Source organism: Emys orbicularis, chromosome 13 (genome assembly GCF_028017835.1).
Source record: "Emys orbicularis isolate rEmyOrb1 chromosome 13, rEmyOrb1.hap1, whole genome shotgun sequence".
NCBI lineage: Eukaryota > Metazoa > Chordata > Testudines > Emydidae > Emys > Emys orbicularis.
In genome coordinates, this window is record NC_088695.1 from 31,419,312 (window position 1) to 31,446,592 (window position 27,281).

Consider the following 27,281-nt stretch of genomic DNA (forward strand, 5'->3'; position numbering starts at 1 on the left):
TGGAGTACAGGAGTCAACGGGAGAGCGCTCAGGGGTCAATTTATCGTGTCTAGATTAAACGCGATAAATCGACCCCCGCTGGATCGATCACTGCCCGCTGATCCGGCGGGTAATATAGACATACTCTAAGCTTTTCAAAGCACAGGTTGTCAATTGTCTTGTACAGTCACAAGCATGCTGTCAGTATTTGGCAGACAAGAATAATCCAATCATGATACAACTCAGTCAGCATAGTCTAGAAACAGGAATCAGGGAACAGCCACTGTCTTTGAGCTGTTGGTGTCTACAGACTGTTCTTGCTTGATTAGCTCCCACCACTCCTGGCACAGTTAGCAGCTCTCAAAGAGCTCTTCCTAAAAAGAGGAGAGAGGTCCCTCAGGAGTCCTAAAGTGACCAGCCCATTTCTGGTCTGCTATGCACCATTATCATGATTTCTGTAACTGTGTTACAGTTGTACTTAAGACCAGAGTCCTAAGCAGGCCACTGCCAGCCTTTGTCCACTAACCCAGAACTCCCTACAAAACCGCAAGTGCCCTTTAGCTAAGGGAGAAGTTATTGAACATAGTTTTACTCTGTTCTTACTCTAAAAAAAATCAGGGCCTACATGTCTCAATTTGAGCACACAAAGCTGGTAAACACATCGGATAATTTAAGCTTAAGTTACTTGCCAACAGTCACACAGGAGACAAGCAGCTAACTTGGGATCAGAACTCAGATCTTCCAACTCCAAGACCTGTGCTTTAACAGCTAGATAGCAACACTTCATTTCATGAAACCAATAATCAAACAGCAGTATTACAAGGACAGGAACTAACTAAAAAGGTCCACTTCCTGCTTGCATTGACTTCAATGGGACTAGGACCGAGCCCAAGGACAGATAATTCACCCTTAAAGTCAATTATTAAAAAATATATCTAAACCTACTGCTTGTTCATTCTGGAATGGTTTCCTTGATACACTGAGAGGATCTTGTGTTATATGATAGTTCAGACAGCCAAGATAGCACTGTCTCCCATTATCACAACTAATAAGCTTGGTATAGCTATCTGGAAGGTAAAGTGAATAAATAATAAAACTAATCTTCCTCTGAATAATTGTAAAAGCAAGAATTGGTCTAAAAACATTTGTTTACCCCTGTCCTATGAGGTTATTTCAACCAACATAAAAATACACTCCCTATAGATTGTACATCCTCAAACCAAGAAATCTTACCTATAAATTTTTCAGTTGTCACCTCTTGTGTTCCCAGATCCCCATACACGCCTTTCAGGCTGTTAATTAACCCTCTGATTTCTTGACTCTCTGCAAAACTCTCCAGTATATTTCCCCTGGCAATGACATCTGGCTCCTGGCATCCGCCTTCCTCTTGTTCAGAGCCATCCCCGTTCATCTCACTCAAAGCCATTTCCAAAGCCAGCAGCCAATTCTTCCCTGGTAACATAAGAGCAAACATATAACGGAATGTACTTCAAGCCAAGGGGTGTGGCAGCACCCCTAGTTCCTGCACCTATGCCACCCCCACTCTCCCGAGACCCAGCATCCCACAGCTGGGGAAGGAGGTTTGAAAGAGACGCCATCCTCCCCAGGGGCCATTCTTCTCCTAGCTGACTCCCGCTCCATCTTACACCAGGAGCCACTCCCACGCTGCAGGTAACTCTCTCGTGGGCCCCTCCCGCCCGTCAGCCCCGACACGCGGGATGCGGATGCCCCACCGCCCTATCCCAGCCCCGCCCCACCGCAAGGCCCCATCCCGCCGCTCCCCCGCAAGGCTGGGAATCACTGCTGGAGAGGAAGCTCCATCTCCAGCTACCCCATTCCCCGGGGACCCCTCACGCCATCCATACGCGGAGCTGCTGCACCCGGAACCACGTGCAGGGCTTCTCGTCCCCGCTGGCTGGGGCAATGCAGAACCAGGGGCCCAGGAGCTGCCGCGTTACCCTGGCAACCGCTGCTCCGCTACCGGGGCCTCTCAGCGGACTGAACCTGCCTGTCCCGTGCTCAGCCCTGCCCGACTTGCCTCTCGGCTACGGGGCGCCGCGCGGCACAGAAGAACGCAGGCACGACTCAGTTTCTGAACGCGGCCACTCCTCTCCTTGCCGCTGCAGCCGAGAGGGCGGGGAGTAAGCGGGCGTTGCAGAGACCCAGTTCCATGAGCTCCACTCTCAAGCATGGTGGGGTTGTGGGAACAGCCTGTCTGTTAGCCTCAGCTCCACAGTGGCTTGCCAAACAAAAGCACTGTGGGGAGGTGTTAAATGTCTCCTCACGCTGTGACCTTTCCTTTGTATCAGAGTTCCAGGGTCTGAAATTTTGATGACTTTTGGGGAGCTAGCAGCCACTCCACTGCCCCCCCATTAGCTATGTAGTCCTCCCACTGGGTCTGTGTGCCAGGCAGGTGTCCCCCGCCTCAGCACATGCAAGGTGAGGCCCCTTCATCCAGCATTTGCTAGTTCTAGATGCCCAGTTTGAGATGCCTTGGGCCCTGTTCTCAGAAACATCACGCATCCCCACCGCCATTTGAAGTCAGTGGGAGCTGCCAGCGCTGGGCACCTCAGAAAATCAGGACCTACATATTTCAAAGCTGGGTGTTATACAACTGAGGCACCAACATTCACTGACCCTTTTGAAAATTTTGGCCTATATTACTTGCCAAAGGGCCCAGAGGAGGTCATTGTCAAGGCAGGCATTAGAACTCAGGTGTTCCTGGCCCCTAGTCCTGGGGGACATCTGCCTCTAGTTTAGCACTTACACCAGGTGTTAGAAAGCAGACTCATCAGTGAGAACCCTTCTTTGACAGCCTTTGGAAATGGGTACACATGCTATATGAGGTGATTGAGCTAATCAGTTCTGACTAATATTGTTACACTCCAATAAAAAGACTGTAGTGTCTGCCAGCCTAGTAGTCAGCTGGTAGTCAACCTACTTGTAGAGCTTCCCTATCAAGCCTTGGATTTGCTCTGGGTGCATGTGATCTGTTTGCTATGCATTATTAGACTATTCAATTCACTCTAGGATGTCTGTGGTCCCAAGATAGCAGCTTTGTCCAGCTCAGCAAATGCAGAACCCTGCTCATGCCAGTAAGAGCTGCACTGAGTTTGTCTTAGGAGTCACTCTGCATAGGTTGTAAGCAGAATGGCTAGCAAACCATCAGATCACTCCATTTATGATCCTATTTCATGAGCAGTTGCGTGTTGTCTACAGAAACATGCAGTATATGCTTTAGCACAGAATAAGACAATGCCCAATCCTGAGCCAAATTATATTCAGTCCTTGAAATAAAATGAACTGTTTTCATACAGTCATTCCAGGGGGGAGGGAGGGAAAGAAGTGTCACTGTGCAGATACTAAAAACGGCTGCTACCACATGACAGTGATCATCTATGTTAGGAAAGTCGACACCTTCCACCTTGAAGCCTGGTCCTATCAGGAAGTGTATCGCCATATGTTCTCTGCTTTTCCAGGGATACCTGGGCAGGAGGATCCCAAAAGAAATTTTTTTTAAAAAGGGGGTGGAGTGTTAGGATATAGATATTCAGGCCTGTCTGTAAAGGCGTATACTTTAAGAATTTAGGTATATGTTTATCATTTAGCTAGTTATAAAAGTATAAAAGAAAGAATCAAAATCACTGTCTGCCTGTGTAAGGGCCTTTTCTCACTGTGACAGTCTGAGGCCCTGTTCTTAAACTAAGGCCTTTGGCTAAGCAGTGGGAGCAGCCATAAGCTGGAAAGCATCCGGTCACGTCCGGACACATTTCAAACCAGTCATATTGAAATAAGGCAATCTGGGACTGTTAGAAAGGTGATCCAATCTATCATCTTCAGATAAAGGGAAGAGCCTAGAAGATGTAAAAGGAAATTTAGTTTGATAGTTTTCTGTTTGGTAAGAACACATTTATCGATAGACATAGTTTGGAAACCCTTATCTTTATAGATGTAGTTGTGAAATCCTCACTTCTGTATTATTTTGTCATTATAGTCCCCACTTTGCTATTGTTTATTTGCATGGTCTCTGTCCGGTTCTGTGATTGTTTCTGTCTGCTGTATAATTAATTTTGCTGGGTGTAAACTAATTAAGGTGGTGGGATATAATTGGTTAACTAATCATGTTACAATATGTTAGGATTGGTTAGGTAAATTTCAGTAAAATGATTGGTTAATGTATAGCTGAGACTATTACTATATAAATTAGGAGCAAACAGGAAGTAAGTTGGGATTCAAAAATAAGGAAAAAGGAACTTGGATTTAAGCTTGCTGGAAGTTCACCCCAATAACATCAAAATTGTTTGCACCTTCAGACTTTGGGTATTGTTGCTCTCTGTTCTCACAAGAAGGACCAGGGAAGTGGGAGGGTGAAGGAATAAGCCCTCTAACAAGTGTCACTGTGCAGATACTAAAAATGGCTGCTACCATGACAGTGATCACTTATGTTAGGAATGTTTCCCTTCCCACTGGCTATTACCTATCCCCAGAAACTCTCCACCTCAGTTAATTCCAGACCAATAGTTCACCCTCCAGCCACACTTCAGCTCTATTCCAGGACCTTATTCCCATCCACTGCTGTGTTCCCTCCAAGAACCCAGCATCCAATCTTCCACTTTCTCCTTCTGCCATGCCTCTTGGTGTTGAGAGTCCCATTACCCAACAATTCCACCCCCTCCCAAATAACAGTCCCATCATTAGTTTCAACTTCACTAACCCAGAAAAGCTGTAATCACAAGATATAGAAACATCAGGATCTTGTTAATGCAGTGCAAGTATCAAGATTTTATTTGATGTGCACATATCTTAATTTCACATTTTACAAAGCAGTACATGTATTTTAGTTCACATTTTAGGTAATACATATTAGCTCTCGTGGACTTTGTTATCTCAGATCTGGATTCTCAATCTAATAACTACACAATCAATTTAGTTATAAACAAGATTATTCCACCTTTCCATTTCAATCACAGAAGCATAATCACTTTCATTACTTGTGATAATTTGGCATCATTTTAACTGAATTCAGAAGCAGTATGGTTTTTAATCTAACCTTCTGATTTTGCCATTATATTTGTGAACAATGAAAGAAAATCCAGTTGATTACTGTCCAAAGTTTCTGAGACTTTAAAGTGAATTATATAAGTTAAACAAAATGAAAGGCATACAAAAATAGATAAAACAAATCTACATTGTTTCAATAGCTGCTGTGATTTACTTCATTGGAAGGATGATGTTTTTCAAGTTGTGATTCATAATAGCAGTGTTAACACTATGCAAATGAATTATGACACAGTTCAACTGCCCTCAAAGCCAAAAAAGTCTCCCACTGACTTCAACAGATGTTGGAGCTGATCCTTTAGAAGGTAGGTAGAGGGGAACAGAGGAGAATAGAGAAAGAGGAGAAAAGTCAAATGGAAAAGCAGAGGAGGAGGAAGTGATAAATTAGTGATTACTTCCAATACTATAACCCCACAATAAAATCCTTATAGGGCAGGAAGGGCAAAGAGTGATGAAAGAGTGGGAAAAACTGGGTTATCCCATGGAGAATGAGATTAGGCTGTCAATCAGACTGCTTTTCAAACATGTAGAGTTTCACCAACTAAATAACAGACTGTACACAATCTCCTAACTCACCAGTGTGGATATGTGCTAGTAAACTAGAACATGATGCAGAAATTACACAACCACTGCAAGCATTTAGTGGGCTCAAATGTGTACAAAGGCCCCCTCGTCTTTTACATCTGCCGTGTGGGTTTCTCATCAATATTTCACTCTTTCTAGCTTGTGTTGCTATCAACAAGTAGGCCATGTGAATTAATAAGAGACTGTAATAGATTCTCTCTGAGGAACACCCTCTGAATGATTATTTTAAGAGCTTTCTCATTACATTTAGAGTAGATCCCCTGTACTCTGTCCCAAAATGGTTCCAGTGGTTTATATAATTAAAGAGCTGGTACAACTTGTTTCGTTTCTCAAAACCTGGAGCTTTGGGGATTTTACTGTGGTAGACAGAGAAGAAAGAGCTGCTAAAGCCACCAAACATGACAGCAATCGCTAAGTCAAATTCAGAATGGCCATAGAAGGAAGCAGGATCAAAGACAAGTGGGCCAAAATCATCCTCGGCAACATTTCCTGCCCACAAATCCCCATGAAGAAGAGCGGGAATAATCTCCACATCGCAGAACATCTCAGGAATCTTCAACTGGAAAAAGCATGACCAATCAAGCAAAAACTATAACTTGACCAAGGAAAAAAACTAAAAGTCAATACAATACAAATAACAGAATAAATAAAAGTCATTGTCTCTTTTCAGTCATTATGAAGTCCTATTAAAACTACAGTCAATGCATGCAGAAGCAGGTCAAAAGTGTTAATCAACAAGAATAATTCTGATTCACTTCACGCAGAGTTTAATCATTCACTAGTACCCACATTCGCTACTGTCATATTGCTTGCAGGCATAGACAATACAGGTTATCACAATAAATAAAGAACAACTTCCTTTCATTAGAACAGTTCTAAGAAGTAAACAACTTTTAGCACCAAAATCCTGAGTCTCCTGTGCTCACTGATGTACCATTATGGAACAAATAAACTTGGTGCTTTAGTGTCAGAACAGAACAGTGATTCTGAAAACCAAGCAAGCAGCCACCAGATTACACTCACTTTCTAATTTTAAAAGGCTAGTACAGTGACATACACCCTTTTTTCTTAACTCTGGCATCTGGACCTTAAGTGAAATTAGACCTGTTTACTAAAAGCCATATAAAGTTTGCCATAAAAAATGTGTAAAATTCCACTGAAGTATTTCTCTTGTATATTTTTTATAAGTACAATGGACCTTTTATCTCTATGAGACACATTCGTGTATTTATTTACCTACCTTAAGCTGTGACCACAGTTCTCTTGCTTCTCTGTCTCCATAAACTTTCTCAATCAAATCCATTTGAGCTTGGAGTCGGTGACGTATAAAGAAAGTAAGCCAATCACTTTGCCATTCATTCACCTGAAAAATAAGATATCAAGATTCAGCTGATCATGATCAGTTGAAGAGGAAACAGCACTGTAAAGATTTTCTGCTGATATATCTGTAAAATTAAACTGTATATTACTGATACTATGGCCTGTTGCCTTGCTACCTGGGTGCTTGTAAACTAAAGAGGATCAAGGCCTAGTCAGTTCTTGGATGGGTGACCACCAAGAAAAATTTAGGATGCTGTTAAATGTTTTGTTGATCATTCATTTAAGGCTATTCTTCCTTCTGAGTCCATATTACAGAGGAGCTATCTTTGATATGAGAAATAAACTTAAGGTTCTGGGCACTTGCAGATATTAAACATCTCTTAACCCTTTATCCAAGTTATATTAGCTCTGGATAGCCAAAATTCCCCCTGACATTTCAGTGAGATAATGGTTCTCAAATTGTGGTTCAGGGACAACTAGTAGTCTACAAAGTCCTTCTCAATGGTCTGCACGGTTAAATATTTTGGTTGAAATTCACCCCGTGCAGAGAGCCAGAAGAAGGCCCATGCACCATATAAAGCCTGCTCTGAGGGTTTTAAATGGAATTTAAGTGTTGCATAGACTTTGCCACTGGCCCTTTGGATGGGGGGAATTTCACCTTTTGAGAACTATGTAGTGGTTTTTGGGAGAGGATGGAAGTATGGTAATTTGTGAAGGAATCCTTTTCTTAGCAAGTGGAGAATCAATTAGTAGTCTTCACCTCCTGTCCAAAACTGCTGTGTAGGCTTGCTTTGTGCTGCCAGGTTCCACCTCAGAAGTGGCTATATTTCAGTAATGGTTAAATTATTCCAGTTTTTTTATGTGTATATATACACACACACACACAAATAAACTACTTTAAAGGAGTATTATTACAATTGCAAAATTAAGCACTCAAAAATATTAGGAAGCTCAAACAAAAGTTGGGAAATGCCAAATCTAAGAAAGCCCATGTAACTTTAATTCTTCTTCCTCATGCATATGCATTAGGATCATGTAAAAAATTATATACTATATTTTCCACAGGACTCCCACCTTATAGATTACACAGAATAGGCACTGCTCAGTGACTGAGAAAGGGTAATGTAATTAATACGTTTTTTGTCTATCAGAACTCTTACATTCTTGAAATAGGAACAAAACCTTGTCAGTCCAGGAAAGTAACAGTCCTGTGCAGGAAAACAAACCCCATCTTTTCCCACATTGGAGGTAAAATTTATATTTTGTTTATACTTTAAAAACTTTTAAGATGAAAATTAAACAGTGAGAACAAAACTGGTGGTTAAAATAAGCCACTGAATATAGAATTTGTGTTTGATTTTAATGTGTAATAATAACTTTCACAGAGCTGGGACTTACCTGCTGTATAAAGCCACAGCATGTAACTGTATGGAATCCAAATTTATCCACATACTGAGGTTCAGAATGTCCTGCACCTTTACCTAGCAAACAAAAAGACTGATCATGTCCAAAGGGCAAACCAGCTTTTTTTCCCCTCCAATCCTGAACTTTGCAAAAGCAATAGGTTTATGAATCCAGTTCTGATATGACTAGGCAGAAAAAAATTGGGAACAAACATAATTAAACAATAGGTTAACTAAATACTTTAAGACACTAATAGTACTAATTCTGTGCATGTATATATAGCTTTTTTCTTTGGGGGAATCACAGACCTATTAAAGATGGAAGTAATAAACCTACGATATTTTTCAGCTAGGGAAACTGAGGTACAGTTAGGTTAATTGACTTGATGAAGGGCACAGAGCAAGTCAGTGTTAGAATCAGGAACAGAACCCAGGTCTCTTGATTTGTACTCACCATTTTCTAACCACTTTACCCTGCTGCCTCCTAACCAAAACTTTTGACTCTGTGTCTCATACTGTACATTATTTCAGACAGATCAGCAATCTACCACCTCACTCACAAATATTGTAATTACTTGGTAATAGGCATACCACTATAGGGCACATTCTGTCCTCCCCAGAAATCAATTGAAACCATGCAAACACAACTAGGTGCAAAATCTGGGCATTAGATTTGAATACTACGGACCCTGACATAGCAAATGATCTTGCTTTGCTTCATGTGTAGTTCAGTGGGAGTTGGATCAAACTGTAGAAAAAGTCATTGAAAAGACTCCCATTGACTTAAGTGGAAACTGGATCAGAACCCTACTGAATTAACTTTGCCTTCAAGAAGAGCAGTTATACTCAGCAGAACTAATTTGTCTCTTTATTAAGCTAAGGATACATTCCTTTATTATTTTAATAAAAAGTGCTATGTATTTTACTGCAAGTGTGAGTTGTAAAATATCTCTAGTGTAAGTAAATGTGAATTTCTGTATATTTTGTATTAAATGGTATTACATGTTATAATAACAAGTTAGCTGTACCTGACCTACAGACATGTTTAATAGTTGTTGTTGTTTTTTTACTTTGTTGGTTCCAAAACCTTCAGAGGATTATATCTTGATAGTACATGATGATGAAAGGCTTACAGGGATACTGAAAGGTAAATCTGACCCAATTTTTTTATTTTGTTTAAAAAAAAAAATCACAAAAACTAAAACCAATAGAAATCTTTTTATTATTGTCAGTTTTTTTAATTTAGCAAAGTAGCGGAAAAGTAAAGAGTTACAAATTATTTCAGTTTAGTGTTCTATGGATCAAAAGATATTTTGTATATATATTTGGTATTTTAGCAGATAGTGGCCCTTTAGACTGGTTTTCTCCATTAATAAGGATTATAATGCTACATGTATTAAATATTGTGTCATATCCAGAAGAGATTATCACAGTGTTGCACTAGTACTTTAAATCTATACTCTACCAACAGTGTTTCCTTCCTTTTTTAATTTCTCTCCAAGTTTCTGGTTGTGAAGGTGAAGATCTGCTATCTGCTCTCCAAACTTTGCAGAGTGTCTGTAAGATCAGAGAAACAAAACCATACATTCTTTATCTGTTCATTTAAAATATGCCTTTAAACACCATTTATTACATAAGAAAGAATTAAAGACCAGAGAAAGCAAGGAGCAACTCTAAAGCAGGAGGCAATTTAAAAATCAGGAGAAAGAGAAAGCAATGGAATAGGTTAACTCAACAGTAGGTACCTCTCAAAGACAAGTTAATCGTCTGAGAAATGTACATCACATGGCTGCTATCTGTCAATAAAGCTGCTCTGACAAATGTGAACAGTCAGGTATAGACCACATATTGCTGAAAGAGATAAAGGGCCAAATTCAGCAGAGAATTTGGCCTAGAAGCTTGATTGTTGATTTGAATTTCACTTTTACTTTTTATTTTTACAATTATCAGACTCACGAGTGATATCATTTGCAGAAGATAGTCAATAGACTCTTTCAGAGATTCCCACCGACACAACAGCATTATAAGCAGATTCTCTCAAAATCATAGTAACAAAAAAAGTATGAAGTTCAGACATACTTGTTGAGATTTTTCATCTTCAGGTACTCCATGACAAACATTGCACCCTCTCCTGGAAGATCAATCACTTTAATGGTCTGGGGCACCCTCAGGATGTTGGTTTTCTGGATAGCCTCTAAACTTGCCATTTCACCTTCAAACATTTTTCTAGCCTGTTCAGAAACAAGAATTTCACTGGAGCAAATATCCTTGGCCTAAATTATGTGATTTCTGCAATAGGTGTATTGGAAAATATTTGTTGTTTATAAATCTGTGAATCTATTCATCCTTCATAATAAAATGTAGCAGCAAATTATCAAGGCTTCAGTCCCAGCCAGGATAAATTTGTTTGATTGTATTGTTATTGCTTTTCTTGCAAGTTCAGCACAGTACAACACATTACACAACTTACCACTGTAAATGCTCAAAGCATCTATGTGTAGTTAATCTCTGGCCAGGCCTCCTACCTAGGTACAGCAGGGTTATCAGTGGGGTTAGAACCCAAAACTTTCAACAACAAAAGTACAAACCCCTGCCACTTGAAATAAAGGAGTAAATCCTTAGACTGTGACTAAGCAGCAAGCCCCTAGATGGAGATTGATCACATTAATTAAGTCTGTGTACTGCTGAACAGTTTGACCTTCAAAGTGACAGTATTACTCTTTCCACCCATTTTTAATTGTATATTTTTAAATGAAATAACCCAGACTTATCAGTTTCCCGTATACTGAAATACAAATTAATGGCTGAATTTTTTGTTCTGCCTTTATTTAGTAACAGAAGAGCTAAGAGTATGTCCTGGAAAATTAAAGCCTTTTCCTTCAAACATCCCACTGAGCGAAAACTGCAGCTCCCACATTTTCTTCTGTAAGGAAATGTTTCCTTTCTGCTAGATGCTTGCTGCATACTTGATTTCTGGGTTCAGGAATAGAAATCTCTGAGCACTTTTATGTTACTTTTTATTCTCTTTTAGGAGGATAAGGAAAGGGTTTGTCTGTCTTAGGTTCTCACATCCTCTTATTACCATAGTAGCTAAACAGCTCACAATCTTTATCCACACAACACTCCTGGGAGGTAAGGGTGTGCTAATATCCCCATTTCACAGATAGGGAACTGAGAGATTAAGTGACTTGCCTATGGTTACACAAGAACTCTGTAACAAAATAGAGACTTGAACCCAAGTCTCATAAACCCTAAACTATTGCCCTAGGCACTGGACCATCCTTAATAACAGTATAGAAAGTCAGTCTCTTCCTTATTGTAAAATGCCTATGTGCCCAACCCTACACTCCTTACACAGATAAACCCCCATTAAGGTCAATGGACACTTTGCTTCAGTAAGGATTATAGACAGGATCAGGCCTTTAGCCCCCAATCCTACTACTTATTGTGATTGCCTTATTGAGGTCAGTGGGGCTCCACACAGATGGAGGAACTCATTGACATGCAACAAGCTGCAGGCACAGGTATTAGTAAGGAATACAGAGATTGCATGTGCAATATAATTTGGGGTTTCTTGTTTAAGTTCCTTGGGTTGTGGAAAGATTAATGTTTTCCTAAAAAGGAAGATGAAGAATAAAACAGGTTTCTAGATAGCCTGGAGACTTTTTTCCAATTATATTTCAATTATCTTTTAAAGAATTTTTAAACTCTTACTGGGTTGTACTGTGTTAATCAAGGTTTTTACAGCAATCAGCTGATAGCTGATTTAATTATCGCATGCACACACAGAACCATCTGGTAAACCTAAACAATTGGGATCTGATGACTTAGCCTTCTCAGACTCCTGGCTAAAACATTCTAACTCAGCAAAATGTTACCAACCACTTCAAAAATCTCCTAAATGTGATAGAAACAAAAATCCCAAGATGCACATTTAAACTGATTTCTTTCTCTTCTCCTGGCTGAGGCAGTCTTTCTGTTTTTCTAAAGCAGACTCCACAAATGCGGCATCAATACCTCTTACCTGAAAGCAGGTTCCAGGGGAGTCTATGGCAACTCTGTGTTAAAAACCAGCCAGCAGACAGTGGTCAAGCAGTTGCCCCTAGGCTGGATCTCCCTCAGCTCCTCTGTGCATCTGGATTCCACACGTTTCCTCCTAAACTCCCATTTCTCAACTGTAAATTGACCGATAGTCTTGTTCTGACTAGCAGACGACCCAATCCACAAACATCACAGTTGAATAACAATATTCCCAAACTTATAGGGTGTTTGGAGCTGGAGGTTTAGTTCAAGTATTTTTTTTTTAGTTTTGCCTTAACATGAAACAATTGTTTATTATTTTGGAATTGTACAAAACATAAGAAGGGATACGTATGCAGGGCTCTAGGCATCCTCCCCAAAAGTGATTAGGTGCTATGAGTAAGTGGCAATGCCTTAACCTTATGTGTGTTGAAAGGGCCACTACAACTCTCCCACTCTTATCAAGGTGAGTGCTAACCTTCTCTCCTTTCATATGACACAATTTAAATAATTATACAACATAACAGTGGCCCACATGCTCCCTTGCTTCTGTGAACAGAGGGTAGGAAAAATTAGAAGATCCAGGATAGTGGCTTGCCAGCACCACAGCACACTCCCTTCTTCCTCCCCATGCCATGGGGAACAGACTCTATGGGTAGGATCAGAATGGGTGGAAGTGGAGTTTAGGAAGTAGTCCCTCGTTCTCCCACAACCATTCAAGGATTCCTGATACTGTCAGCATTAACATATTTCAGTTTCCACTACATCAAGTGAAACCACTTTCTTAAGGGGGATTGAGGAGAAAGGATGGATACGGAAGCCGATGGGACCATATCTCCTGTAGGAGTTATGTTGCCATGGTGCCAGGAAGCACTGCAGATGCTCAACAAAACCCTTTCCCCAATAAAAGAATGTTCTCTGCTACTGGAAGCTCATGCTGTTCCCCAGCCCTGTGTGGGAATAGCCATTTCAGGGATGGTATTTGGCCCAATAACAAATTCTAAGCACAAGGGCAACTGCTCTGCTCTATGCTTTTTTATGCAGCAATGTAAATTCTTTTGCACCTGGTATTGCGAAGGAATGTCAAGTTGCTTTACAACAGCATTACAAATTAACATTAACTGGGCCTGCTGTCTAAAATGTGCTTTAAAAAGATTTCAGTTCTTAAAAGGAGAAAAATACATTAATCTTGAAAACACACAATTTACAATCATCAACAAACATCTCCAGACAATTAAGCACATTGCAGTGAACATGCAGCAATATTATCAGCATTAACCTGAGGCTTGTGATTGATTTTCACAAACACTCGCCCACTGTCAGTTTCATAGCTCTGCCCTCTGCTAATATACCCTCCTCCTGAGCTCCCAAATGCCTTCAGAATGGAGGTCTTCAATTCAGTTTTCAGGAGCTTTTCCATTGGCTAATTCCAGCCTGTTGCAATTGATTCTTCCTAAATCCACTGCAAAACAGGATTAAAGGTCTGGGTCCTTCCTTTTTTGCTGTGTCTTTGCTATGAGATAGAAATTGACACACACCAAAGAGAAAAATAACAGCTGTTAGAAAAATCAAATCAGTCAATAATTCCCCAAAATGTTTATTTCTGGAGATTAGAGCTTTACTTGTTTTTTTAAAAATAGATATTTAGGAAATATTGAATTTGTTGGAATATCCTGGGGTCCTTCGATGGCTGTCCCGAGAGCTTCTGGTATTTGTAGTTCCTCTCGCTGAGTAATCAGTATGGACTGACCTCTTCTTTGCCTCCCCCCTGCTCACATGAGTACCAAAGAGATAAAGTTTAAATCATCAACCACCAGAGGGAGCTCAGCAATGAAAACTACACACAATAACATAAACTGGTTGTGTTTTATGAAAGACTGTGCAAGAGGCAGAGTTTGGTGGTGGTGGTGTTGTACATGTAAATGTTTAAGATCAGGAGACTCAAAGGCCACAATATAACCACAAATCAGCAAATTGGGATATGGAAAAAGCAATGATCTTTCCCTGCTCGTACTTGCTTTGTATAGACTAGGAACCATTGTGTCACACATTAGACCGCATGCCTTCTTCAGGGCCTGGCCCTGCTCCCATTAAAGTCAATGGAAAGATTCCCATTGCCCTCAATTGGAGCCAAGTGCCACCAAACCCTTTTATAGACAATGGAGGTTAATGGAACTGAGCATTTTTCAGGAAATGCTCAGGATCAGACTCTTTTTTGAAAATTTAACAAGGGGGTGATGGAGGCTGGCATCAAAGTGAGAGTTGAACTTTCAGTACTGAGTGAGAGATGTCATCCTCTGCTATGCCAGTGCTGGACCTCAACACAGCTCTGCCAATAAATCTCAATCTTAAAAGTTGCAACCTCTGTAGCTATTCCAGATCCTGGGTCCCCACAAAGCTCTGACAACACATTTCCATCTTGAGGGGCAGCAATCCCTGATATTTCAGTATTGGGCCTCACCTGAGCAGAAATGGACAGTAGAAATTAATTGTTCCAAATTATGGAGAGGCTTTATGATGCTGACCAACATCCAACAGGGTCAACGGTTCCTGTTTACTAGAATTAAATTGTTCAGTGCCGGATGCTAGTACTGAGATCACATCAGTAGTGTTATTCTAAAAGATGTTTGTACTTTCAGACCGATAAAATTTAACAGTTTATTTTCCATTTCCCTGGATCCTGGATTGTTCCTTGTGGGCATTTAAAAAATCACTTAGCGGTGATGTGTGGCTAATGAAGGGACAGACTATTTGACTTCCAGGAGCGTGTGGAGACCCTGAAGAAGGCTCCACCACTGGAACAACTATGGCCCTTCCCTTACAGGAGGAGAGGGACCACAATGATATGGAAACCAAGTGAGTGTTTTGGGACCACTAAAAAAATGGTAGGAATAGGAGTGTGGTTATAGGGAAAAATAGGGGAACCGATTGGGGACACTGAGCAGAGAACATCAAATGGTGCCAGTGAAAAGTGCCAGATTGTCAAGCCTGGAGACTTAAATCCTCTCTCTACCCACTGAATAGGCATAGCAAAGGATGCAGCAGGGCACATTTCACCCACACTGCAATGACTGTTCCTGAATCCTGCCCTGGACTTCACTTTCCATTTCCACAGTCCAAATAGTCTTTGGCTTCTTTGGTGAGATTTCTAACAAGGTTTCCAATTGCTACCAATTGTGGTGTCTTTTTGTGCTGTGGACCTCTATCCACTCAGAACTTGACTGAGATAATCCAATTATTTCACATAGGTTATGGAACATCCATGAGATGATATTTGCTATTGACCTGGGCTGGAATTGAATGGATGACCTAGAGGTGAAAGGCTTCACAACCTATTATTAAGTTGTGTTGTTTTTTTTTAATCAACATGTTTAAATCGTCCTGATTTAATACACTGGAAACAAACCAACTCAGAAATGTCCCAGATGGGTTTTTAATAACAAAAGTGCCTGACAATAACCACCTTGGAGTAAACCCAGCCCTGTCCCATCAGCAGTTCAGCACCATGGTCAGATCACAAAGGCTAACATTTAAACAACAATGAAATATGAGGGGGAAATTAAAGGAGAGCCGTGAGGAGCTGGGAGAAGGGGTTATTTATTGGACCATTTCTGGACTCCAAAGCTCAGAGTCTATCCTCTGGATTATGCTGCCATAGATTGGAGTGGAGTTAGCTGCAGGTAGGTACAAGCTGTTTTGTTTTCCTGCAAGTTCTGTAGCTCTGCAAAAAGAACGAGGAGTACTTGTGGCACCTTAGAGACTAACAAATTTATTTGGGCATAAGCTTTCGTGGGCTACAGCCCACTTCATCGGATGCATGCAGTGGAAAATACAGTAGGAAGATATATATAACAGAGAACATGAAAAAATGGATGTTGCCATACCAACTATAACGAAACTAATCAATTAAGATGGGCTATTATCAGCAGGAGAAAAAAAATGGATGGCCCATTTCCAACAGTTGACAAGAAGGTGTGAGTAACAGTAGGGGAAAATTAGCATGGGGAAATAGTTTTTACTTTGTGTAATGACCCATCCACTCCCAGTCTTTATTAAAGCCTAATTTAATGGTGTCCAGTTTGCAAATAAATTCCAATTCTGCAGTTTCTCATTGGAGTCTGGTTTTGAATGTTTTTTGTTGGAGAATTGCGACTTTTAGGTCTGTAATTGAGTGACCAGGGAGGTTGAAGTGTTCTCCGACTGGTTTTTGAATGTTATAATTCTTGACGTCTGATTTGTGTCCATTTATCCTTTTGCTGTAGTTCTGTTCGTCTCCTATTGCTGTTGCCTATGATGTTCTAACTGGCACTGAACAGAAAACTGAGCTGTAGCAAGGGTGGTGGGCCTTGGCTCTATTCAGTAGCTTGAAAGTCAGTTTATGATACAAACATGTGATGTTACATCATATCATTCAGCTTACCTGAGACACAGAAATCTAAAGGTTGCTCTGCAAAGTATGATGCTTCATGATCAATCACCAAGCAACCTGTTTGTATTGAGCAAGCGGAGGAAAAAGGCTTTCCAGCAATTCCCTGAGAAGTGATCCAGAAGGGCCATGCATCCATCAGTCAGAGCAGCCAGGAGCTATGTATACCAGCTGTTCATTATTCCAGGACAAAGAACTGAGACAGACAATGGGGAGAAGGGAAAAAGTCTCAAGGTATATTACGACACATTCCTTTAACCCCTTCATTGTTGTTTGTAGTACAGTGGAACATGGCAATATTCTTCTACATATTGGGAGTTCAACAGGGATGTAGAAGGGACATTCCAGTGGCTGCACCAGGGTGCACCTTGTCCATGTACCTGGAAGTTAGAGACACTGAAATAGCAAAGCATCAGCAGTTCACAAAGTCCAGGACTAAGTGCATGAGAGCTGGGGAAAGGCAGTCTCACTCAAAGGATCTGGCTATGGAACAAACTCCCTGAAGAGATGATGTGAATCCAGAGTCAGACCAGCTTTAGGAAAACACTCCAGAACCTTCCTCTTCAAAAAGGCCTTTCTACCGTAAGAATGACATTCATAACAGTGATACATACCCCTTTTACTTCAAGCAAGCAAGCAAGCAAACCGGCCCTCCCTCCCTCAATCCCTCCCAACATGTATTTACATTTTTCACTTTGTTTGGCATTTATAAACAAAGGCCAGGTAAGAGGGGTTATTATTGTACAGTACGCACATACAATGACAGACTAAAACACACTAGCTTGTTTGAGATCTGGAGAGGCCCCAGTGCTGTAGGTTTTAATTTGCTATATAGGCATGTGGTGTATACATCTGCTGAGTGTGATAATGAGGGCAGTATAAGAACTTGAATAGAACTTATAACACTTCGTCTCTTGTATTTTGGCTCAGCTCAGATGTAATGCCTTCTACTTAAGTAGTTTAGTTCCCCCCACCCTCAAACAAACATTTTGAAGCTTACGTGTAAGTATTATGCCTCATAAGTGTATGGTAATCAGATGAGAGGAACGAGGCAGATGGCTAGATGCATAAAGCTAAAATTGGCATGCCATTGCAAAGGGGAAAAGACCCCCTCAGAAAAGGGAGCAGTTTCAGTGACTGCAAAGCCCAGGGACATGGGCTGCTGCCCAGAAGTGTGCTTATTTTCAATGGTATTGGCTACAACCATTCAAGCTGACAGTTGAATCAGCACTCTTGGGGATGATTCCACTGAACTACATTTCTTATCATATTGAGAGAAATATTAGTTTGTGCTGGTGACCATTTCTGCCAATGGATTAATTCTGACAACATGGAGTAAGTGCCTGTAACAGCAGCGATGTTCCAGTGGAATAAGAGCTCAGTAGGATTACAAAAATACATTTTCCAAAGAACTAAACCAGATCAATGTAATTAATTTTGCCCACCTTTCTCAGATGCATATGTCATAATCTCATATACTGGGATATATAGTGTCTTCTAAAACACGAAGTAACCTTGCAGGTTAGGGTGATTTTGATATGGCTTACAAGGTCACAGAACAAGGCTATTTTATTTTACGTATAGCTAAGATATACATGAAATATATTCTTAAGGTTGTTGAGTGGACGTCGGAAGTATTTTCTGCACTGTACATTATAGATTAATACCATATTGTTCACTTATACCTCTAAATGCATGGGTGACTTTTTTCTTTTATTAAGATGTATGATTATTAATGAATTAAAATATAATTACAATTATGAGATAAAACAGAGGCACAACACTTCACAAGATCAAACTGCAAACTCTGGGCCCAGCTGAAGTTGCTCGGAGTGGAGTTGCACCTGAATAAATGAGTGCAGAATAGGCCAGCTCTAGACAGAACAGCAAACAGCAACTGTAGTAACACCTTCTAGTGGCTATCACTTAATGTTAGAAAGCAAATGGCTGCACTGAATATTAATAATGATTTGAAGTTTGATGAATGACCCTTTAAAACATAAAATATAACTTGTTTATATAGAAAGTATATTTTCCTTAAAGGCTGCTTTTGAAACTCATAAGTGTTGCTTTGCATTTAGATATATACTGTAGATTTTCACTATTTTATTTTTCCCTCTCTGGTTGGGAAAATCACTACACTAACTTATCACTAATAAGCAGCAAATTCAGGGCCAAATTCTGCTGCCCTTACTAAGGTAGAGTAATACTTTAATTGTCAGGCAATCCCACTGGGGAGTAAGGCACTGCTCAGTGTAAGGGTGGCAGAACACAATCCACTGTAAGAAACAAATAAAGGTATTATCATGGCTGTGATGGGTAGTGATATAGGGCCTGATTCTGATCTCACACCAGTGAAAGTCAGGTGTAATTCCATTCAAGTCTTTAGATGCAAGAGTGAGAGGAAACTCGGGACACATCCAAGTCATTAAACCACTTACAAAACACATTTCAGGTCTGATATGCCCTATCGCTGTGAACTTGTATTGTCTCTGATCAGGGGTAGTTGTAGTATAAACAGATTTGCCCCAAACCCTCCATGCTTGTCATTTAAAAAAAAATAATTTCTAGCCCATCAAAACTTGAAACCTCTAATGCTCTGGATGTATAGTCTGTGTTTATATTTAAAAAGGAGCCCCTGCCAAGAAAGGGCTTCTGATTTCCATTTGGTTTTGTAGGATAGAGAAGCCAGGAAAACATCCAGTCTTCAAGTCTACAGTATCTTTCAGTCACCTGCATAAACTAGGACAATAAAATAAAATTAATCACTAATTGGAGAGGAATGGCCACTGTTTGAATTGCAGGAAATTAAATGTCACACTACCAAGTAATGTATTTCAGCAGCATAAGCAACAGATACTTTCCTCTGATGCTTTGGTGTCTTTGGGAAGGGAGAATAGAGTTTATGCATAAATGTGTGGCATGGAGGAAAACATATTTTGTTCTCTATTTTCAGCCACTTCTATGTACATAGTACTGCTACAGGTTGATACGTTTCAAGAACTGATGATCTCCCCACCAGCTCGAGTTTGCACAGATCCTTTTTCACTGTGGTTTCGGGGGTTTGTCTATTTTGTTGTATTCCCAAAACAAAGCTCAAATGACAGGCCCAAAACAACTCTTCCAGCTGTCTTTCATGTTCACTATTTTCATCCACATCCTAGCAGAGCCATTTTCCTTGCAACATTAACCTAGTTGAAGTAAATAAAAAAACTGCCAATTTGATTTGAAGACATTTTTGTCCTATCAAGGAGCAGAAGATTAGGTACATACTGTAATCTTAGTAAAACAGGTGTGTGAGATCATATTTAGAAATCTGGTTTTGACCTCTAGTAACCTCTACTTAATTACAATTAGGGCTGGATAGAACATTTCCAACTAAACAGATTTTCATCAAAATATGTCATTTCATCAAAGCTGAAATGTTTCATGGAGAAATATCAATTTTGATGGGACAGTTTCTGAGCTCCAGGGTGCTCTGACTCGACAGAGAGACCCAAATAAAAAACCTGATCTTTTTGATCTGAAAATGGATGTTTCAACAATTCTGTTTTGCAAAAACTGTTGAAAGGTTTTATTTTCATTGCAATGCAAAACAACAACAAATTTCAACGAGTTGAAAGTAGTCACAAAACAGAACAATTGTCCTCTGGCCAGCTCTAATTGCAATGACAGCTCTAGAAGTGTTTGCAAAAAGATTTTATCTTCACACAAGTCTCAGGGCCACTCAGAAAGAATGCAGAGGCCCCTCTACTTTCTATTTGAGAGGGATGCATTTTTCTTCCTGGGAATAACAATGATTTCTAGAACCATAAGAAAGCTGACTAGTCATCAACACACTACTGAGAACTGTATGAGCCTATGGGGCAACAATTTCTCATTAGAAAATCCATGCTCGTGCTGGAGAGCCTTTACAATTATTCATCTAAGTTTTCAGGGCCAAAGAAATCAGCACTCCTTTAATCCTGTAAACCCCCTGGACTTCACTGAAGATGTGCAGGCTATCGCTCAGCATATAATTTGGGCCCTGCTCAGCGATGGAAGATTTAAACCAAGAACATGGTAACTCTCTTGAATGTAAGAGACTATATTTTTGCTTTGTAAAAGAATAAAGAGAAGTTATTCTGGTGGCAGGATACAGGCAGTCTGGTGTCATGAAGAAAAGTTTTTTTTTCCTCCTCTCATGAAAAGCATCTGGCAGACTAGCTCATTAAACTTGGATTTAACCAGTCTTGCTTATTTCTACGAGAACAACCAGTGGCCAACAAGATCACTGAGTGGGATCCATACTGAAACAAGAATAGTAGAGATGAAGCACATGAAGAAAAGCAGCATGGAACTGCAAAATTTATCTCCCCAGGCAGTTTTTGCAACTGTGATGGTGGGTGAGGTCTGTGTGAGTGAAAAGATCAAACTGAAAACCAGGGATAAAGATGAGTCCACAGGTCAGTGACCAAGAGAGATGCAGTCCTGGGATTAGGGAGTGATATTATAGGCAGGACTTTCAAACACACTCTTTACTGACCTCTCTCTACTTTTGACTTAGCATTGGCCTTTCTCTACTCCAATCAGTTCTTGAAAATCCCACCCTAAAACAGCAACTATAATAAAACTTTCTAACTCTAATGGTAGTTAAATTTTGGAATAGGCTTCCCAATGAGGCTGTGGAATCCCCATCATTGGAAGTTTTTAAGAGCAGATTGGAAAAAACACCTGTCAGGGATGGTCTAGGTTTACTTGATCCTACCTCAATGCAGAGGCTGGACTTGATCACCTCTTCAGGTCTCTTCTAGCCTTATATTTCTATGATTATTATATACAGTTAAAAGCTATCCCCCTGCCCACAAGCTTTTCACACACCTGTTTGCCAGGGTCCCTGCATGACTCCACAATGTGGATACGTCAGTAATGGGCCATCTCAGCCTGACATTCAAAACCATAGGTCTATTTTTAACACACCTTATATATAGATATATATACTCCACCCTCACAGCCGTGATCTGCAGAACACATTTTACCCTTCTTCCAGTTATTAACACGAAGGGATAGCAGCCTGTAACCTGAGGAGCATGTAATCCTGGAGGCCCAGATGATTGACTGCTAGGCAGACTTGGCAAGTCCTGGAAGCGTTTGTTCTTTTTAACTATGTTAAACTGAAGATAGTGTGCACGCTCGCTGTATACTTTTTGCTACGCTAATCATTATGCACATGGGAAGTGGGTTGTAAATGGCATTAAAAGCAGTCAGAAAATGCATTAACCACAGATTCATGATAACATTTTTAGTTAGCATCTCATTTATTTCTTGCGCTCCACGATCAGTTTATCTGTAACCACCTGTTGTCTTGTCATATACTTACACTATAAACTCTTGGTGGCATTTGTTTTCTGTCTTTGTACAGCACCTAGCAAATTGGGGTCCTGTCCTTGACTGGGGGTCTTACATGTTACCCCACTATAAATATATAAAACCCCTCATTATTCATTTTTTCAGTTTGTTCCTGCCTAACACACCCTCCTTTGAAATTTATTTCCAGACAGGAAATGTTTTACTTGATTTTCAGGCTCTTGGTCTTACTATGAAGGTTCAATAACTGGTTCACATTGATGGTTGAAACCAGCTTCCCTTTATAAGCCCAGTCTTCTTTCCTCCACTATAACTTCCTCCTAGAGAAGCTTAACTTTCTGCAATTGTGCAGATCACATCTCACCCCAGGGTGGAATTGTTCTAGGGAGTTTAATTCCAAAAGTTCATTTTGAATTTTGGGTTTTTTGAAAATTTACTTGTTCACTTCTTAAAAAATTAAAGAACTTTTCTCAGTGAATTTCCAAAATGATTTGGCCTAGAAATAATGATTCTGTGGGGGTGGTGACCTTGTTGAGAAAAAAAAGGGATGGAGGGTGGATGCGAAAAGATAAGTTATTTTGAAGTGTACTAGTATAAAGAGCAACTTTTATACCTCTCAACTGATTTTCTGTCTCCAGCTGCTGAGCAAAGTGGGCAAGGGCACGGATTGGAAACAGCCCCAGAAGAAGTGGGGGTATAGAACCAGGAAACATGGCATGAGGGTAAAGGCAAAATGAACCAGGCTCCCTAGTGTCAGACTGCAGAAAGGCTGAGGGAAGCATGGAAGGAGCAGGATATTGATCAGGCATGTAGGAGGGAGATAGGAGGCAACAGGAGAACTTAGGAGCATGGGGGGTGGGTGGGAGGGAAAGGGTAGTAAAAGAGGGCAGGAAAGAGGAGAGTTATAACACAGTAATGTAGAATTACACATTGGGGAAGAAAATATCTGATAACACTTTTTCACCTTATAGGACATAGCAATTCCTAAGAAAACCCACTGGCTGCCTCTCTCCAGAAGAGACTCTAGCCACCCTTTGGGACTCTGCTGTCACTTACAGGGTGAAGGAAGCACTGCACCCAAGGACTAGTGGTACAGCAGAGCCTGATGCCACTTTGCATGTCATGTATATTCTTGTATAATATACTTTGGTCCTTAATTATAGCAAAATGTAGATTAAAAAAAAGCAACCAAATGCTAGGAAAATTTTATTGCTTTCAACGTGATTACTTCTATTTGCTCAATCTCCATTTATATTTGCAATCTTTGTTCAGTGCCTACTACATACACTATAATCATTTTTTTCTAAAATTCTGTTGCGTGTGGGAGGGCTACTCGCTCTGGAGAGTTTGATCGCTCTGGAAAGTGACTGATCCAAAATCTGCCATTGTTTTCAGATCAGAGTTGACCTTCTGGTTGCAGGCTATCAGTCTGAGACACTCTTAAAAAAAATCCCAATTTGCTGAAGAGATTTGTAAACAAAAGTTAAAGAGTGCTCAGGTTAGAAACGCGTTGCAGTTGAGTCCCAACAACACCCAGAAATAATATGACCCTTAACATGAGAGTCTGGAAGTGAACAGTGAGGGCTCCAGCCACATTGGCCACTGCCTAACAATCATCATTACTGCCCCCCACCACTACCCAGAAAGCAAACATTAAGTTTGGGTGGATGTTGTAAACCACCTGGAGTAATAGCATGACAACATATCACCCCCTTAGAAACAAACAGGTCAATGTCACTTGCACTGTCTGGCAACATGGGCAGGCACTCCCCCAACTACACTGTATCTAGGTTAATTTATTCAGTGACAGACTCCACAAATATGATCTCTTTGAGCTTACTTCAGCTCCAGCTGATGTCAATGGGAGTTTTGTCCTTGAGTAAAAGCAGGATCAGGTGTGACACAGAATCCTTGGCAAAGGGTCCCCTGTTCTGTGCAAACAACACTTCAGACCTGACAAACTCACTACACCAGCCACATCACAATGTGTCAAGATTCATAATCATTGTGAAATCTACGTACAGGTAATAATTGAGTAATAATATATTGAAAGTATGCTTTATGGACTTGAAATAAAAGTTAGTCATCAGGGAATAATGTCTCTGTGATGGCACATTTAAGCAGGAAGGAGTTGTCACCCTACCCTGGGTAGCCAGAACCAGCTGTCTAGCTTTGCTCCATCCCAAGACTTTAAATGGAAAACCCCCAGAGACAACTGCAAACAATCAAAACCATTCAGGGTAAAAAAAAAAGGAAAATTACAACCAACAAAGAATCACCCTGCCTATGAATAAGACAAAAGCCTCTTTCAGTACAACACAGGGTGGGGAAAGGCACTCTTGATCCTTTTATTGAGGAGACATCTTGAGAAGCAGGGATGTTCATGTGAAAAATTGGATCCTGGTTGCTATGAAGCCAGCCAGCTAGCTCTGTAACAGACTGATCTGGGAGTAGAGGGGCAGAACCTACTTTATTAGATAGGAAAGGTTTAACAGTTAGTAAGTATAGACCCAGGTTCACATTTTATTCTTTTGTTTTGTAACAATTTGTTTCCATCATTCCCTCTTGTTTCTAGTAGAATCTCTTTCCTAAGTAAACCTCCTTTTGTGTCATTACAAGTGCGGTGTGCTATACAGGAACAGTGTACAAGGTAAAGCTGGGGTACGCTGCACCTTTGGGGGCAGAGGATCTGTGACTTCTGTGAGTAACCAGTGTCAGGGATTGTATAGCACAGGGGAACACTTCAAAGAAACTCAGAGATTGGGGTGTGCTTCTTGCTAACCTGCAAGGCAAGGCCCACAGGAAAGGGCCTGAATGACAGAGCTGGTGGTGTTAGGAAGCTGACACCCACCTTGGCACATGCAAGACTACCTCAATGCTGAAGGAAGGAGGTAACACGATAACTCACTGTCCTGGGTGCCCCAAGAACCATCACACTGGGTTTTTATTGGGAAGGATATAGGACGGGGTCGGCACCCTTTCAGAAGTGGTGTGCCGAGTCTTCATTTATTCACTCTAATTTAAGGTTTCGCGTGCCTGTAATCAGGGCCGGCGCAACCCATTCGGCAACCTAGGCGGTCGCCTGGGCACTACAATTTGGGGGGCGGCGACCGCGGTGGTATTTCGGCAGCAAGACCTTCCGCCGCCTCTGTGGGGGGCAGCATTTCGGGGCGGGACCTTCCGCTGCCTAGGGCGGCAGAAAAGCTGGCGGCGCTCCTGCCTGTAATACATTTTAATGTTTTTAGAAGGTCTCTTTCTATAACTATTGTGGTATATAAAGTAAACAAGGTTTTTAAAATGTTTAAGAAGCTTCATTTAAAATTAAATTAAAATGCGGAGCCCCCCGGATCAGTGGCCAGGACCCGGGCAGTGAGAGTACCACTGAAAATCAGCTCACGTGCCGCCTTTGGCGCATGTGCCATAGGTTGCCTACCCCTGATATAGGACCTTCCTATTTTCCAGGAGTTTAGAGCAGCTTCCCAGTCGTGAAAGTAAGCCGCAAGCTATTCATACAGACAAGAGACAGACCACAACAATCAATTAGGAAACTAATATTTTATTTAAACAGCAGGAGATGAGTAAAAACCTATGCTGCCAAGCAAGGTTTGGGTTTTTTTTCAGCCAACAATTAACAGCCAGTGAAACTACTACTAGGATTAGGGGAGGAGAAATATTCTAATGGTAGTCACCAAAATTCATATCAGTACTCACAGCAAAACCAGCAGTCAGAGAAATTCAGCAAATCAGAGTACCAACTTAAATCCAGTGAAAAACATTTTAGTTCAATAAAAATCACTCCCATATTCTTAACATGCATGTAAGGAATCATGCATCTCTCTCACCTACCTGGCGTCCTTTCGTCGAAACATCACTAGAAGCCCACAACTAGACAGCAGAGCTATTGTTTTAGTGTTACTGTCCTGCAAGCACACATGGGACAGCTACTATCCTGCAACCTAATGTTTTCCTGCATTAATTCTTTGAAGAAATTTTAGTGACACAGATATTAAGTGGTGAGATGCTCTTACATGCATCAACAGTCCAAGTTTGACTTCCCTTGGTCTTGAATGCCTAGTGCCAACAGCTAAGTAGTGCAGTTTGTGGGGCTCTTGGAAATACAAAAAGAGACATCATGGCTCCTGCAGTGTGAATTCTGGACAAATTATGTGGAAACTACCCACTGATCTAATGGCACTGAACTGCCCTCTCTTTACTTGTGGGAGATGGCAACCACAAAAATGATCATCAGTTGTGTGTGCCAGTCAGCAGTACCTCCACAGAGGAAGTGTACATGCAGCCAGCCCTGCCTGAAGACATCCAGCAGGAGAGGAAACCCTATCAAACAGCTCCATTCAAAAAGCAGGATGGTATCAGTTCTAAATACGCTCTAGCTAGAAGCTGGTTGACTAGCAGACATGGGACAGACAACAAAACCCAAACACATGGTGTCACACAAAACATGAAACATTTGAGAAGTCTGTACACAGTACTATGCAATAGGATGGGCAGAGGACTCCACCCATTTGAACCATATTAAAATTGTTCATGGGTAGCCCTGATCACTTTTTATTCCTTTCTGGATTTCATGTTAACATGCTATTGCTTTGGTAGCTGTACCTAGAAATGCATGGCTGAAAAGAATTTGGCCGAACAAGCAACCAGAAAGAAAAGTCTCAATGAGCAACTCCTTCAGCCATTTGCATTGGTATGTGAGGAAAGGCCATCCTTCCATTTCACCAAGCTTTTCGTGTTGATTTTTGAGTCAATGTGCAAGTGCAAATACTTAACAATATGTGGCACAGTTGGTCTCAGTCATAGGACCTCTTCCAAGTTATTTACACTCAAGAGTTTTCTTCTCTGATTCAATCTGCCAAAACAGAATTGTACAACAACACCCTGACCCTGCAAGTTCTTTCATGTAACTCTGGAATTAGCACTGCCTTGGATAGCAAACTAATAAATTATTCCTGCAACAAGTGACTATATCTTAAAGGGATGGAAAATGCCACAGTTGGGATTCAGCAGGACTCTCTGATTCTAGATCTTTAGCTGTGCAAAGAGGGAGAGGGTCAAGAATCTGTTTTAATATTATTGTAGGTGCCTCACCAACAAGTGTGGGTTTTCCTAAGTGGGGGGTGAGATAC

The 27,281-nt window shown here is 40.8% G+C and overlaps 2 protein-coding genes and 1 non-coding gene across 3 annotated transcripts in view; all 3 read right to left on the reverse strand.

Annotated features, from left to right (window-relative positions):
- The window catches only part of TBCD (tubulin folding cofactor D), a 252,882-nt gene extending 251,460 nt beyond the window's left edge, over positions 1–1,422 (reverse strand). Inside the window, exon 1 of the mRNA XM_065415052.1 lies at positions 1,213–1,422. Within this exon, the coding sequence (XP_065271124.1) occupies positions 1,213–1,405 (193 nt within the window). The 5' untranslated portion in view covers positions 1,406–1,422. The remainder of the gene's footprint in view (positions 1–1,212) is intronic.
- A 4,420-nt stretch (positions 1,423–5,842) lies between these two features.
- Positions 5,843–13,785, reverse strand: FN3K (fructosamine 3 kinase). The gene is made up of 6 exons (XM_065415962.1): positions 13,645–13,785; positions 10,425–10,576; positions 9,811–9,902; positions 8,341–8,423; positions 6,863–6,985; positions 5,843–6,181 (listed from the first exon to the last, which is right to left on the reverse strand). Exons 1-6 carry the CDS (start codon positions 13,783–13,785, stop codon positions 5,843–5,845), a joined length of 930 nt encoding a protein of 309 aa, XP_065272034.1.
- LOC135888496 (U6atac minor spliceosomal RNA) lies at positions 12,743–12,865 on the reverse strand. The gene has a single exon (XR_010561843.1). It is a non-coding gene; the product is annotated as a U6atac minor spliceosomal RNA (small nuclear RNA).
- Positions 13,786–27,281: the final 13,496 nt, after the last annotated feature.

Coding starts and splice junctions, on each gene's coding strand:
- FN3K (XM_065415962.1), bottom strand. CDS start 13,785: ATGGAAAAGCTCCTGAAAACTGAATTGAAGACCTCCATTCTGAAGGCA. Junction 8,424..9,810: donor AAAGGAAGGAAACACTGTTG/GTAGAGTATAGA, acceptor TTTGTTTGCTAG/GTAAAGGTGCAGGACATTCT. Junction 6,182..6,862: donor AACTGTGGTCACAGCTTAAG/GTAGGTAAATAA, acceptor TGCTTTTTCCAG/TTGAAGATTCCTGAGATGTT.